This window comes from Vanellus vanellus, assembly GCF_965231255.1.
Source record: "Vanellus vanellus genome assembly, chromosome: 2".
Classification (NCBI taxonomy): Eukaryota; Metazoa; Chordata; class Aves; order Charadriiformes; family Charadriidae; genus Vanellus; species Vanellus vanellus.
This window is the reverse complement of record NC_138906.1, coordinates 169,645,677-169,660,760: the sequence shown is the minus strand read 5'-3', so window position 1 is coordinate 169,660,760 and position 15,084 is coordinate 169,645,677. Positions and strand designations below refer to the sequence as shown.

The 15,084-nt window shown below is 54.2% G+C and overlaps 2 protein-coding genes across 2 annotated transcripts; both read right to left on the bottom strand.

The window, feature by feature from the left end:
- Positions 1-4,883: 4,883 nt before the first annotated feature.
- On the bottom strand, positions 4,884-9,584 carry LOC309668890 (feather keratin-like; the record flags this gene model as incomplete). The annotated part of the gene is made up of 2 exons (XM_082479430.1): positions 4,884-4,957; positions 9,314-9,584. 2 exons carry the CDS (start codon positions 9,582-9,584, stop codon positions 4,884-4,886), a joined length of 345 nt encoding a protein of 114 aa, XP_082335556.1.
- Positions 9,585-13,695: 4,111 nt separating this feature from the next.
- On the bottom strand, positions 13,696-14,010 carry LOC309669006 (feather keratin-like; the record flags this gene model as incomplete). Its single annotated transcript, XM_082479577.1, has 1 exon — positions 13,696-14,010. One exon carries the CDS (start codon positions 14,008-14,010, stop codon positions 13,696-13,698), a length of 315 nt encoding a protein of 104 aa, XP_082335703.1.
- Between the last annotated feature and the right edge of the window lie 1,074 nt (positions 14,011-15,084).

The following is a 15,084-nucleotide window of genomic DNA, read 5'->3' as shown; positions in this document are numbered from 1 at the left end:
GTGTGTGGTGTGGAGGGTCCCTGGAAGAGAGAGAGGGTGTTGAGAAAGCGTAGGGTGGTGGTGGTGTGAGGGGGATGTTGCAGGAGGGTGAGGGAGTGGGGAGGGCTGTTGCGGGTGCGAGGGGAGGCGTCAGGGCTGGTGCGGCTGTGTTCAGAGCGTGTTGGAAGAGAAGGTGCATGTGGGTCAGGAGAAGGAGGGGAAGGGGGTTGAGGCTCACCTTGCAGGGCGTGGAGGAGAAGGCGTGAGGAGAAGCGTGTGAGGGAGAGAGGCGCTGGTTGGGCTTTTATGGTGGTCCCCGAGGGGCGGGACAGGCTTTGCGCATGGCAGCATCATTCAGCAAGCAGCTCTTGCATGCCGCAGCGTGGCAAGTAACGAGCTGGGGTGTGTTCGCCTTCCCACAACGCACCCTTGTCATGTCCTCCTCTTGAGGATGTGTCCATTTGGCCCTGGTGGCAACTTTGAAGTGAGAATAGGTTTTTGGGAGGATATGCATAGACTCTCAGTGTCAGGGCATTTGGCAGATGTGACCAAAGCGTAGAAGTGGTGGAGTGTTGTCAGTGAGGTCATTCTGTGGCACTCTTGTGGTGTGGTTTGTGGGTGCATTGTGTAGAGGAGGCCCCATTTCCTCGCCGACCCGTCAGGCTGCTCCGGGCTCTGGATGTGTTCTGGGTGTGAAGCACTGTTCCTTGCATCGGATTTGGTTCTTCCCTTCCTTTGCTGCACTCTGTCTAAGGCTGTCTTTATATCTCACATCTCCCATTGTCTCTTCTCTGAAGGTGTCCTAATGACCCTCAGTCTTGTACGGTTGCAAGCTGAAAGGGGGTTGCATTTTGCGGCTTCTTCCCCCTGGGAGTGGCAGTGAGGGCAGGAAGAGAGGCTGAATAAGCTGGGGCTGGTCAGGCTGGAGAAGAGAAGGCTCCAGGGAGATCTTATTGCGTCCTTCCAGTACCTAAAAGAGTCCTACAGGAGAGCTGGGGAGGGACTTTTTTCTAGGGCATGTAGTGATAGGACGAGTGGGTATGGCTTTAACCTGGAAGAGGGCAGGTTCAGATTAAATATTAGGAAGAAATTTTTTACTTTGAGGGTTGTAAAGCACTGGAACAGGTTGCCCGGAGTGTGTGTTGAGGCCCCATCCCTGGAGGTGTTCAAGGCCAGGCTGGACGTGGCCTTGGTCACCCTGGTCTAATGGGAGATGTCCCTGCCGGTTGCAGGGGGGGGTGGAACTTGATCTTCAAGGTCTTTTGCAACCTAAACGAGTCTAGGATTCCATGATCAGGCCTGGTACACATTTTCCAAGCCCTGTGGTGTTGGGGAGCTGGTCATGCTCCCCAGAGTCTTATGTTGGCCCTTAGATAGCGCTCCCCTTAGCTGGTGCTGGCACGTTTGCAGCCATGGCTCTGGCGTGACACAGTGCTCAATGTTGGGTGCCTCAGAAGGGCAGAGTTGTTTCTTGAGAGTCTGTGAGTGTGGTGAGAGGCAGTGGGGGAGTGTGAGGAACAGGCAGGGGAGGCTGGTGAGCCAGGGCCTTTTGGAGTCTTTACTTGAGGTGAGTGCTAAGGGGTGAGGCTCTCTGCATAGGGTTTGATGGTCAGCAAGAGAATTTGGAGATTGCAGAGGGCATTGTAGGTGAGGATGATGCTCGTTGCTTCAGAGTTGGGGCCCTGGTGTTGGTGGATGCGTGCCTAAGGGTTGCTGACTGTGAAGGTCTGCCCCAATTAACCCAAGGTGAGTGCTTTGCAGGCTGTTTGTCAAGCCAGCCGCGCTTGTTGCTGAGGAAGGTGAATTGCGGTATGAAGGAATGCTTTCCAAGTGGATGTAGGCAAGTCCCTGTGGCCTGAGAGGTGGTGGTCGTGAATGGAGGTCGTGGAGGCCTCTGTGGATTATCTTGTGAAGGTCATGGTGCCTCGGAGCAGTTGCTGACGGCTGGAAGAGTGCTCATACCCCTACTGTCTTTGAGAAGTTTGGGAGGGATGACTGGTGAAAGTAGAGGTTGGTGAGCTTGACCTTGCTCCTGTGGAAGGTGATGGACAGAATGAAGCCATCAAGCAGTGCCAGTCCCAGGAAGGAGAAGCAGGTGGTGGAGAGTCATCAGCGAGAAGTTACGAAGGATAAATGATGCTTGACTAACCTCAGTGTCTTCAAAGCTGAAGTGACTAGCTTTGTGAATGAGGAGAGAGCTGTGACTGGTGCTAACCTCAGCTTTTTCATAAAAACTTAGACGTTTTCTCCTCCTAGACAAGCTCAGACCGTTTGGGTGCCTAAGTGGCCCGTGAGGTAGACTGTAAATTTGTGGAAGTGCTGGTCCCAGAGTCTTGTGATGAGTGACCCAAAGTCTAGTTGGAGGCAAGTCTCAAGTGGTGTAGCCCAGGAGTCGGGTCCATTGGGCCAACAGTGTTCTGCATCCTCATCAGTGTCCTAGGCAGTGGGACAGAGTGCCTCTCCGCAAGTGTGCAACTGGTGCAAAATGCGGCGGAGTGGCTGCGGGAGGGGTTGGTGGTGCCAGCATTCAGAGGGAATTGGAGAGGCTGGAGAAGGGGACAGAGAGGAATCTCCTGAAATTCAACCGGGGGCAGTGCAAAGTCCTGCATCCTTTTTTGCCTTGGGGCAAAAGAGTCCAAGAGTCTCCAGGGCATCATTGGGAAGAGCGTTGCCAGCAGTTTGGGGGAGGTGATCGTTCTGTGTCTTTGGCACTTGTGAGGCCCTGTGTGGAGCCCTGTGTGGAGTTGTGGGCTCCCCATTGAAAGACAGACAAGGACTCAGTGGAGCAAGTGCAGCACAGGGACACCAATACACTGAAGTGAATTGAGGCACCTTTCTATGGGTGGAAGTCTGGAGAGCTAGGAGGTTTTTCAGGCAGGAGAAAATGGGAGATGTCCTCAATGTCTCTAAATCCCGCATGGGAGGTGCCATGGTTCAACACCAGGCAGCAATTAAGGCCACGCAGCTGCTCACTCACGCCCCCCATAGCAGGATGGGGAAGAGAACCGGAAGAGTAAAAGTGAGAAGACTCGTGGGTTGAGATCAAAACACGTTAATAGATAAAGCAGAAGCTGCGCACAGGAGCAAAGCCAAACAAGGAATTCCTTCACGCCTTCCCATTGGCAGGCAGGTGTTGAGCCATCTCAGGAAAGCAGGGCTCCAACACGCGTGATGTTTACCTGGGAAGACAAACCTCATAATGTCAACATCACCTCCCACCTTCTTTCTTCTTCCGCGGGCATTATAGAATAAGTATGATATCATATGGCATGGAATCCGATCAATGCTTATCAATATCTAAAGGACAGGTGTCAAGAGGATGGGGCCAGATTCTCTTCGGTGGTGCCCGGCGACAGGTCAAGGGGTTCAGGCAATTGTGACACAGGAAATTCCATCTGAACTTGAGGAAAAACTGCTTTGCTTTGAGGGTGGAGAAGCACTGGCACAGGCTGCCCAGAGAGGCTGTGGAGTCTCCTTCTCTGGAGAGATTCCAAACCCACCTGGATGCGTTCGTGTGCAACCTGATCTCGGTCACCCTGCTTTGGGAGAGGGGTTGGACTAGGTGGCCTTGGTAGGTCCCTTCCAAGCGCCACCATTCTTTGCATCTTTGCTTCTGCGATTCTGTCATCTGGACAGGCTGGATCAATGGGTTGAGGTCAATGGTAGTATATTCAAGAAGGCCAAGTGCCGGTTCCTGCACTTGGGTCACACAAACCCCATGCAGCGCTACAGGCTTGGTGCAGAGTGGTCGGAAAGCTGCCTGGCGGAAAAGGAGCTGGAGGTGTTATTCGGCAGCCAGCTGAATATGAGCCAGCAGTATGCCCAGGTGGCCAAGAAGTCCACTAGCATCCTGTCTTGTATCAGAAGTAGTATGGCCAGCAGGAGTAGGACGAGGGAAGTGATCGTTCCCTGTCTTCAGCCCTGGTGTCGCCGCAACCTGGAATCCAGTGTTGAGTTTTGGGCCCCTCACTACAAGAAAGACCTTGTGGTGCTGGAGTGTCTGCAAAGAAGGGCAAGGAGGCTGTTGAGGGGTGTAGAGGAGAAGTCTTCTGAGGAGCGCATGAGGGAACTGAGGTTTTTAGCCTGGAGAAAAGGAGGCTGAGGGGAGACCTTATCGCACTCTACAACTCCCTGAAGGGAGGTTGTGGCGAGGTGGGTGTCAGTCTTCTTTTCCCAGGTACCAAGTGATACGGCAAGAGGAAATGGTCTCAGGTTGCGCCATGGGATGTTTAGATTGGATCTTAGGTAAATGTCTTCATGGAAAGCATTGTCAAACAATGGAAGAGGCTTCCCATGGAAGTGGTTAAGTCCCCATACCTGGGGGTGTTTAAAATCAGTAGACATGGACATAAGGGCCATGGTTTCATGGTGTAGTTGGTCGTGTTAGGTTAAGGGTTGGATGTGTATCCTTGGCTTTGTGGCGGGTGAGATTGGAAGAGCCTTCTGAGAAGAAAGAAAGTGGAGGTGTGTGAGGCTGTGATGCAGGAGAAGTTTATTGAGGCCAAAGAGTGCAAAGGCAGGAGCGCCAAGTGGAAGGGAGCCGGTCTAATGTACAGGTAGGGTGACCATCACCTTCCATCCCTTCTTCTGTGAGATAGACCTTGGCATAGCAGCGAGGTCTTCCTGGCTTGCAGTAGGAGGGGCACCCTGGAGGTCTGCAGTGAGCTTTGGCCCTCCGGAGGTGGTGCAGCAGAGTGTAGTGGACCTAGCAGAAGGGGCGATGCAAAGAAGGAAGTGTGAGAAGAGGAGGAGGCACATGGGCCATGTTTGCAGGCAGCGCGGGCTGGCCGTCTCCCTGCTTTCCATGCTTGGTGCCTTGAGAGGAGGAGCCACAGAGGATGATCTTGTCTGCAAGTAATGGGCTGGAGGTGGGTGGTTTGAGTGAGTGGTATTGTTGAGGTCCCTTAGCAGGGGTAGCAGCCTCTTCTGCCGCCGAAGCAGCCCAGGCCTCCCAAACCGTAGCCGTAGCCGTAGCCAAAGGTGCCAGAGGAGACGGCACCATTCTAGGATTCTATGATCAGGCCTGGTACACATCTTGCAACCCCTGTGGTGTTGGGGAGCTGGTCATGCTCCCCACAGTCTTATGTTGGCCCTTAGCTAGTGCTCCCCTTAGGTGGTGCTGGCACGTTTGCAGCCATGGCTCTGGCATGACACTGTGCTCAATGTTGGGCACCTCACAAGGGCAGAGGAATTTGTGGGGAGCCCGTGAGTGTGGTGAGAGGCAGTGGGGGAGCGTGAGGGGCAGGCAGGGGAAGCTGGTGTGCCAGGGCCTTTGGGGGTCTTTACTTGAGGTGAGTGCCAAGGGGTGAGGCTCTCTGCATAGGGATTGATTGGCATAAAGACAATTTTCAGATAGCAGAGGGCGTTGCATGTGAGGATGCTGCTCGTTGCTTCAGAGCTGGGGCCCTGGTGTTGGTGGATGCGTGCCCAAGGGTTGCTGACTGTGAAGGCCTGCCCCAATTAACCCAAGGTGAGTGTTTTGCAGGCTGTTTGTCAAGCCAGCAGGGGTTGCTGCTGAGGAAGGTGAATTGCGGTATGAAGGAATGCTTTCCAAGTGGATGTACGCAAGTCCCTGTGGCCTGAGAAGTGGTGGTCATGAATGCCATGGGAGCTGGCTGATGTCCTCGAGAGGCCTCTGTGGATTATCTTGTGAAGGTCATGGTGCCTCGGAGCCGTTGCTGACGGCTGGAAGGGAGCTCATACCCCTGCTTTCTTTGAGAAGTTTGGGAGGGATGACTGATGAAAGTAGAGGTTGGTGGGCTCAACCTCGCTCCTGTGGAAGGTGATGGACAGAATGAAGCCAGCAAGCAGTGCCAATCCCAGGAATGACAAACAGGTGGTGGCAAGTCATCAGCATGAATTTAAGTAGGCGAAACGATGCTTGACTAACCTCAGTGTCTTCAAAACTGCAGTGACTAGCTTTGTGACTGAGGAGAGAGCCATGGCTGTTGTTTACATCGACCTTTTAGGAAAGCCTTACACTATCTCTCCTTGTAGGCTTGTAGAGAAAACGAGAAATCATGGGGTGTGTAAGTAGCAGTGAGGTGGATTGCAAAGTGGTGGAAGCGCTGGTCCCAGAGTCTTTTGATGAGTGACCCAAAGTCCAGTTGGAGGCAAGTGTCAAATGGTGTAGCCCAGGAGTCAGGTCCATTGGGCCAACAGTGTTCTGCATCCTCATCAGTGTCCTGGGCAGTGGGACTGAGTGCCCCTTAGCAAGTGCGCAGCTGGTGCAAAATCTGGAGGAGTGGCTGAGGCAGGGGTTGGTGGTGCCAGCATTCAGAGGGAGCTGGAGAGGCCGGAGAAGTACAACAGAGAGGAATCTCTAGAAGTTCAACCGGGGGCAATGCAAAGTCCTGCATCTTTGGAAGAATAGCGGTGGTTACTAGGAGATGCTCTGGTCTGCCAGTCTGGAAAGCAACTTTGCTGAGCACGACTTTGTGTTGCTGGTGGAGAACAAGGTGAGTAGAAAGCAGCAATGCAGTCCTGTGGACACAGGCCAAGAGACTCCAGGGTGACATTGGGAAGAGCTTTGCCAGCATTTGGTGGAGGTGACGTTTCCCTCTCTTAGGTACTTGTGAGGCCCTGTGTGGAGTCCTATGTTGAGTTGTGGGCTCCCCATCGAAAGACAGACAAGGACTCAGTGGAGCAAGTGCAGTGCAGGGAAACCAATACACTGAAGCGACTTGAGACATCTTCCTCTGAGTGGAAGCCTGGAGAGCTGGGAGGTTTTTCAGGCAGGAGGCAGGGCCGTGCAGGGGAGATGTCCTCAATGTCTCTAAATCCCGCATGGGAGGTGTTGTGGTTCAACACCAGCCGGCAATTAAGACCACGCAGCCGCTCGCTCACGCGCCCCACAGCAGGATGGGGAAGAGAATCGGAAGAGTAAAGGTGAGAAGACTCGTGGGTTGAGATCAAAACAGTTGTATAATTAGAGCAGAAGCTGCGCAGAGGAGCAAAGCCAAACAAGGAATTCCTTCGCTCCTTCCCATCAGCAGGCAGGTGTTGAGCCATCTCCAGGAAAGCAGGGCTCCAAGACGCATGATGTTTAATTCGGAACACAATCGTCATAATGCCAAATATCACTGCCACCCTTCTTTCTTCTTGCCACGGCACCCGGCATTATATCTCAAGTATGATGTCATATGGCATGGAATCCGATCAATGCTTATCAATATCTAAAGGACAGGTGTCAAGAGGATGGGGCCAGAGTCTTCAGTGGTTTCCGGCGACAGGTCAAGGGGTACAGACAATTGTAACACAGGAAATTCCATCTGAACGTGACGAAAAACTTCTTTGCTTTGAGGGTGGAGAAGCACTGGCACAGGCTGCCCAGAGAGGCTGTGGAGTCTCCTTCTCTGGAGAGATTCCAAACCCACCTGGATGCGTTCCTGTGCAACTTGATCTCAGTGACTTTGCTTTGGAAGGGGGGTTGGACTAGATGTTTTCTAAAGGTGCCTTCCAAGCTCCACCATTCTGTGCTTCTGAGACTCTGTGATTCTGTCATCTGGATAGACTGGATCAATGGGTTGAGGCCAGTTGCATGAGGTTCGAGAAGGCCAAGTGCCGGGTCCTGCACTTGGGTCACACAAACCCCATGCAGCGCTACAGGCTTGGGGCAGAGTGGCCAGAAAGCTGCCTGTCAGAAAAGGAGCTGGGGCTGTTGTTCAACATCTGTCTGAATATGAGCCAGCAGTGTGCCCAGGTGCCAAGGTGGACACTAGCATCCTGCTTGTATCAGAAGTGGTGTGGCCAGGTGGACTACGGCAGTGCTCGTCTCCCTGTCTTCAGCCCTGGTGAGTCCGTTCCTGGAATCCAGTGTTGAGTTTTGGGCCCCTCACTATCAGAAAAACATTGAGGTGCTGGAGTGTCTGCAAAGAAGGGGAAGGAAGCTGGAGAGGGGTCTGCAGAAGAAGTCTTCTCAGGAGAGCGAGAGGGAACTGGGTTTGTTTAGGCTGGAGAAAAGGAGGCTGAGGGAGGCCATATCGCGCTCTAAAACTACCTGCAAGGAGATTGTAGCGAGGTGGGTGTCAGTCTTCTTTTCCCAGGTACCAAGTGATTGGTCAAGAGGAAATGGCGTCAGGTTGCACCCTCAGTGCAAGAAAGACATTGAGGTGCTGGACCGAGTGTAAAGAAGGGCAAGGAAACTGGTGAGGGCTCTGTAGAAGAAGTCTTCTGAGGAGAGCGAGAGGGAACTGGAGTTGTTTAGGCTGGAGAAAAGGAGGCTCTCTACAACTCCCTGAAAGGAGGTTGCAGAGATGTGAGTGTCAGTCTTCTTTTCCCATGTACCAAGTGATAGGGCAAGAGGAAATGGCCACAGGTTGCACCATGGGAGGTTTAGATTGGATCTTAGGTGAATGTCTTCAGGGAAAGCATTGTCAAGCATTGGAAGAGGCTTCCCAGCGAAGTGGTTGAGTCCCCATGCCTGGGGGACTTTTGAAACAGTAGGCATGGACATAAGGGCCATGGTTTCATGGTGTAGTTGGTCGTGTTAGGTTAAGGGTTGGACGCACTGATCTTAAGGGTCTTTTCCTACCTCAAGGATTCTATGATTCTGAGTGTGTGCTGCCATGGAGAACTTGCGTCATACAAATGGCTAGAAGTGTTTAGAAGACTTAGTTTAGAAGAAATTAGTGTTTCCAAGCCTTTGTTTGGGCAAGTGAAGGGCTTGTGTAATGTGCTCAAAGTGCACAGGGTGAGAGTTGTGGTTTTGCTGGGGACAAAGCAAAACTCTCTCTCTCGTTCGTAGGAGAGCTCTTGTGGCCCTTTTCTACCCAACCTGATGGGCTGCGTATCCCTGGTATTGTGGCGGGTGAGATTGGAAGAGGCTTGTGAGAAGAAAGAAAGTGGAGGCGTGTGAGGCTGTGATGCAGGAGAAGTTTATTGAGGCCAAAGAGTGCAAAGGCAGGAATGCCAAGTGGAAGGGAGCCGGTCTGATGTACAGGTAGGGTGACCATCACCTTACATCCCTTCTTCTGTGAGACAGACATGTGCAGAGCAGCAAGGTCTTCCTGGCCCGCAGTAGGCGGAGCACCCTAGAGGTCTGCAATGAGCTTTGGCTTGTCCGGAGGTGGTGCAGCAGAGAGTAGTGGACCCAGTAGAAGGGGCGATGCAAAGAAGGCAGTGTGAGAAGAGGAGGAGGCACATGGGCCATGTTTGCAGGCAGCGCGGGCTGGCCGTCTCCCTGCTTTCCGTGCTTGGTGCCTTGAGAGGAGGAGCCGCAGAGGATGATCTTGTCTGCAAGCAATGGCCTGGAGGTGGGTGGTTTGTGTGAGTGGTATTGTTGAGGTCCCTTAGCAGGGGTAGCAGCCTCTTCTGCCGCCGAAGCAGCCCAGGCCTCCCAAGCCGTAGCCGTAGCCGTAGCCGAAGGCGCCGGAGGAGACGGGCACTCCCTGGTAGCTGAGTTCGTTTCCCACAGCAGCGGATGCGGAGGATCCGACGGCGGTGCTCTGTGGGAAGGAGCTGAGGATGGGTCCTGGCAGGGTGACGACCACGGTGGAAGGCTGGATGACGACGCGGGAGTCCTCGCACTGTCGAACACAGGGCTCGTTGCAGCTGTTAGCCAGCGGGGTGGGTCCGCAGGGGCGGCAGAGGTCGTTGCAGGCCATGTGTGCGGTGCGGAGGGTCCCTGGAAGAGAGGGTGTTGAAAAAGCATAGAGTGGTGGTGGTGTGAGGGGGGTGTTGCAGGAGGGTGAGGGAGTGGGGAGGGCTGTTGTGGGTGCGTGGGGAGCGCAGGGGTGGGGAGGCTGTGGGCAGATCGTATTGGAAGAGAAGGTGCATGTGGGTCAGGAGAAGGAGGGGAAGGGGGTTGAGGCTCACCTTGCAGAGCGCGGAGGAGAAGGCGTGAGGAGAAGCGTGTGAGGGAGAGAGGCGCTGGTTGAGCTTTTATGCTGGTCCCCGAGGGGCGGGACAGGCTTTGCGCATGGCAGCATCATTCAGCAAGCAGCTCTTGCATGCCGCAGCGTGGCAAGTAACGAGGCGGGGTGTGTTTGCCTTCGCACAACGCTCCCTTGTCCTGTCTTCCTCTTGAGGACTTGAGCCCTTGGCCCCGGCGGCAGCTTTCAAGCAGCAGTTTTAGAGGCCAAAGCCTCGGTGTTGATGGCGTGTGTCAGGGCTTTTGGCAAATGCGACCAAAGCGTAGGTGAGGTGGGGTGTCGTCAGTGAGGTCATTCTGTGATACTTGTGTGGTGTGGTTTGTGGGTTTCCTGTGAAGAGGCTGCCTAATTTCTTCACAGGCCTGTCAGGCTGCTCTGGGCTTTGGATGTGTGCCGGCTGTGAGGCGCTGCCCCTTCCATCGCGTTTGGTCCTTCCTTTCCTTGATCCCCGCTCTGTCAGCCTGTCTTTATGTCTGGCTTTTCCTATTCGCATGCTCTTTGTATGTCTTTGTGAACGTGTGGCTTGCAAGGCTGTAGTTAATAGACAGGAGGATGCCTGTCGGGACTTGTGGTGCCTTGGTGCCTTTTCTGGGGTGCCATGTGAAGCACGCAGAGGACAGCTGTTTGTGTAGCAGGACGCTTTCCTGGCAGCGCTGGTTCAGAGCTCGCAGTCCCTGTGCTGTTGGGAGGCTGGTCGTTCTGAGTAGAAGCTTGTGTTGGCCCTTGCATATCGTTCTCCTTACCTGGTGCTGGGACTTTGGAAGCCATGGCTCTGGGGTGACGCAGTGCTCAATGTTGGGCACCTCAAAAGGGCAGATGAGTTTGTGGAGAGCCCGTGAGTGTGGTGAGAGGCAGTGGGGGAGCGTGAGGGGCAGGCAGGGGAAGCTGGTGAGCCAGGGCCTTTGGGGTCTCCACTTGGGGCGCGTGCTGAGGCCACTTCCCTGCAGAGCGTCTTAAGGGAAGCAAGAAAATGTGGAGATTGCCAAGGAGAGGTGGAGGCAAGCATGCAGGATGTGGCTGCAGAGCGGAGGCCCTGGTGGTGGTGGCTGCATGATGAAGGAGTGCTGAGTGGCAATGCCTGCCCCAGTGACGTGGAGGTGAGTGTTTTGCAGGGTGTTTGTCAGGCGAGCAGTGGTGGTTGGTGACGAAGATGAATTGAGGTAAGGCGGAGTGCTGTGCAACGGGGTGCAGGCAAGTCCACAGGGCCTGATAGGCTGCCCCAAGGAACGCGGAGGGAGCTGGCTGATGTTTTGAGGAGAGCCCTGTACATTAGCTTGGCAAGGTTCTGGTGCCTGGGAGCAGATCCTGAAGACTGGAAGAGAGGTCATAGTCCTCGTATCTTGAAGACGATAAAGATGGAGGACACGAGAAAGTAGAGCTTTGTGAACCTGACCTTGTTTGCAGGGAAGGCCATAGATGAAATGGTCCTGGAAAGAATTTCCAAGCCTAGGAAGAACACAAAAGTGATGTGGCTTGTTGGCGTGGATTCACGAAGGGGAAATCGCTCTTGACCAATCTCTGTGCTGTCCGTGTTGAAGCCACTGGATGTTGGACAAGGGGTGTGCAGTGGCTGTTCTTGAGCTGGACCTGACTGAAGCCTTTGTGCGTGTCTCCCATTACACGCTCCTAGAGAAGCTGAGAAATCATGAGTTGTGTGACTAGTGAGGTGGATAGCAAAGTGGTGGAAGGGCTGTACCCAGAGGCTTGTGATGAGTGGCCCAAAGACCAATTGGAGGCAAGTCTCAGTTGGTGTTTCCAAGGGGTCGAGTCCGTGGGGCCAACAGTGTCCAGCATCCCCATCAATGTCCTGAGCAGTGGGACGGAGTGTCCCTTGAGGAAGTTTGCAGATGGTGAAAATCTAGAGGAGTGGCTGAGGCAGGGGTTGGTGGTACCAGCATTCAGAGGGAGCTGGAGAGGCTGGAGAACATGGCAGAGAGAAACGTCCTGAAGTTCGACGGGGAGCAATGCAAAGTCTTTCATGTGTGGAGGGATAATGCTGGGAACCACAGCATGGTCTGGGCTGCCAGCCTGGAAAGCAGCTTTGCTGAGCACGACTTGGGGCAAAGGGGAAAATCTGCAGAGCTGGGAGTTTTTTTCATCCAGAAGGCAAGGCCAGAGAGGGGAGATGTCCTCAATGTCTCTAAATCCTGGTTGCAAAGTGTTGTGGTTCAGCGCCAGCCAGCCATTAGGACCACGCAGCTGCTCACTCGCTGCCCCCCATGGCCAGATGGGGAAGAGAATTGGAAGAGTAAAATTGAGAAGACTCGTGGGTTGAGCTAGAGAAAGTTTCATAACTAAAGCAAAAGCTGTGCACCCAAGCAAAGCCAAACAAGGAATTCCTTCACTGCTTCCCATCAGCAGGCAGGTGTTGAGCCATCTCCAGGAAAGCAGGGCTCCATAAATGTGATGTTGACTTGGGAAGGCAAATGTCCTAGCGCCAAACATCCCGCCCTTCTTTCTTCTTCCCCCATCATTATATATTGAGCATATATATTATACATCATATGCCATGGACTATCCCTTTGGTCATCTGGGGTCATCTGTTCCGGCCGTGTCGCCTCCCAACCCTTTGTGCACTCACAGCCTACTCGCTGGCGGGGCGGCATGAGGATCAGGAAAGGCCTCGAGTGCTCAGCAACAACCAAAGCCATTAGTCGGCTATCAACAGCATTCTCATGTTAAGTCCAAAACACAGCACTCTAGCAGCTGCTAGTAAGAAAGTCAACTCTATCCCAGGGGAAACCATGGCAAGAGGGAATGAGGATAGGGGAGTGAGACTCTTCTCATGGGTGGTCATGGCCAGGGCAAGGGTGGATGGAAAAATCTGAAAAGACGTGCCATTTCCTTGGGAGAGAAGGCAACCTGTTTTTAATGTGAGGGTGGTCAAAGAGTGGAACGGGTTGTGCAGAGAGGTATTGGAGACTTCATCCTTGGAGATCCTGAAAACCTGACTGGACATGGTCCTGAGCAGCGAGCTTGAGCTGACCCTGTTTGAGCAGGTAGGCTGGAACTCTATTATCTGCCGATCTTTCTTGTGCAGTCCATGATTCCGGTTACTATGATTGTGCCTGCTGTGGTGGCCAGAGTGTAACGGTGGGAAAGAGAGCAGGGGAAGCATGTGCTGGCGTGGGGAATTTTTGTCAGAGGCTTGTGTATGAGTGCATTAGTGTGTCCAAGCCTTTGTCTGGGTAAGCGTAGAGCTTGTGTCACATTATGGGCGCCCCACTGTTCTGCTCTGTGCTGCTGTTGTGGCTGGGAACAGACTTGCTAAGAGAGGTCTTGTAGCCGCCTTCCACCACCCCTAAGCCCTTTGAGCCCTGGCTTTGTGTTGGGTGAGGTATGAAGAGCATTGTGCGAAGAAGGAAAGAGGAGGCGTGTGAGGCTGGGATGCAGGAGAACTTTATTGAGGCAAAAGAGTGGAAAGGCAGAGGTGCTAAGTGGAAGGGAGCTGGTGTGCGGTGCAAGTAGGGACACCATCATCTGATGTGCCTTGCATGCAGTAGATCTTTGCAGAGCACTGAGGACTTCCTGCCGTGCAGTGGGAGTCGCAACCTGGAGGTCCCCAGTGTGCTTTGATTTGGAGAAGGTGGATGGAACAGAGAGTAGTTGACATATCAGAAAGGGCGATGGAGAGAAGGATGTGTGAGAAGAGGAGGAGGCACATGGGCCATGTTTGCAGGCAGGGTGGGCTGGCCACCTTCCCTGCTTCCTTGCTTGGTGCCTTGAGAGGAGGAGCTATGGATAGTGAAGCCATGTGCCATCAAATACCCAGAGGTGTGTCCTCAGTCTGTGCTGTGGTTTTCCTGGTTCGGGTGGTTGGTGTCAGAGGTGTTGGGGAGGTCCCTTAGCAGGGGTAGCAGCCTCTTCTGCCGCCGAAGCAGCCCAGGCCTCCCAAGCCGTAGCCGTAGCCGTAGCCGAAGGCGCCGGAGGAGACGGGCACTCCCTGGTAGCTGAGTTCGTTTCCCACGGCAGCGGATGCGGAGGATCCGACGGCGGTGCTCTGTGGGAAGGAGCTGAGGATGGGTCCTGGCAGGGTGACGACCACGGTGGGTGGCTGGATGACGACGCGGGAGGCCTCGCACTGTCGGACACAGGGCTCGTTGCAGCTGTTAGCCAGCGGGGTGGGTCCGCAGGGGCGGCAGAGGTCGTTGCAGGCCATGTGTGTGGTGTGGAGGGTCCCTGGAAGAGAGGGTGTTGAGAAAGCGCAGGGTGGTGGTGGTGTGAGGGGGGTGTTGCAGGAGGGTGAGGGAGTGGGGAGGGCTGTTGTGGGTGCGTGGGGAGCGCGGGGGTGGTGAGGCGTCAGGGCTGGTGAGGCTGTGGTCAGAGTGTGTTGGAAGAGAAGGTGCATGTGGGTCGGGAGAAGGAGGGGAAGGGGGTTGAGGCTCACCTTGCAGGGCGCGGAGGAGAAGGCGTGAGGAGAAGCGTGTGAGGGAGAGAGGCGCTGGTTGGGCTTTTATGCTGGTCCCCGAGGGGCGGGACAGGCTTTGCGCATGGCAGCATCATTCAGCAAGCAGCTCTTGCATGCCGCAGCGTGGCAAGTAACGAGGCGGGGTGTGTTTGCCTTCCCACAACGCACCCTTGTCATGTCCTCCTCTTGAGGATGTGTACACTTGGCCCTGGCGGCAACTTTGAAGTGAGAATAGGTTTTTGGGCGGATATGCATGGACTCTCGGTGTCAGGGCATTTGACAGATGTGACCAAAGCGTAGAAGTGGTGGAGTGTTGTCAGTGAGGTCATTCTGTGGCACTCTTGTGGTGTGGTTTGTGGGTGCATTGTGTAGAGGAGGCCCCATTTCCTCGCCGCCCCGTCAGGCTGCTCCGGGCTCTGGATGTGTGGTGGGTGTGAAGCGCTGTTCCTTGCATCGGATTTGGTTCTTCCCTTCCTTTGCTGCCTTCTGTCTAAGGCTGTCTTTATATCTCACATCTCCCATTGTGTCTTCTCTGAAGGTGTCCTAATGACCCTCAGTCTTGTAGGGTTGCCAGCTGAAAGGGGGTTGCATTTTGCGGCTTCTTCCCCCTGGGAGTGGCAGTGAGGGCAGGCAGAGAGGCTGAATGAGCTGGGGCTGGTCAGGCTGGAGAAGAGAAGGCTCCAGGGAGATCTTATTGCAGCCTTCCAGTACTTAACTAGGGCCTACAAGATGGCAGGGAAGGACTTTTTAAAAGGGCTTGTAGTGATAGGATGAGGGGGAATGGCTTTAACCTGGAAGAGGGCAGGTTTAGATTAAATATTAGGA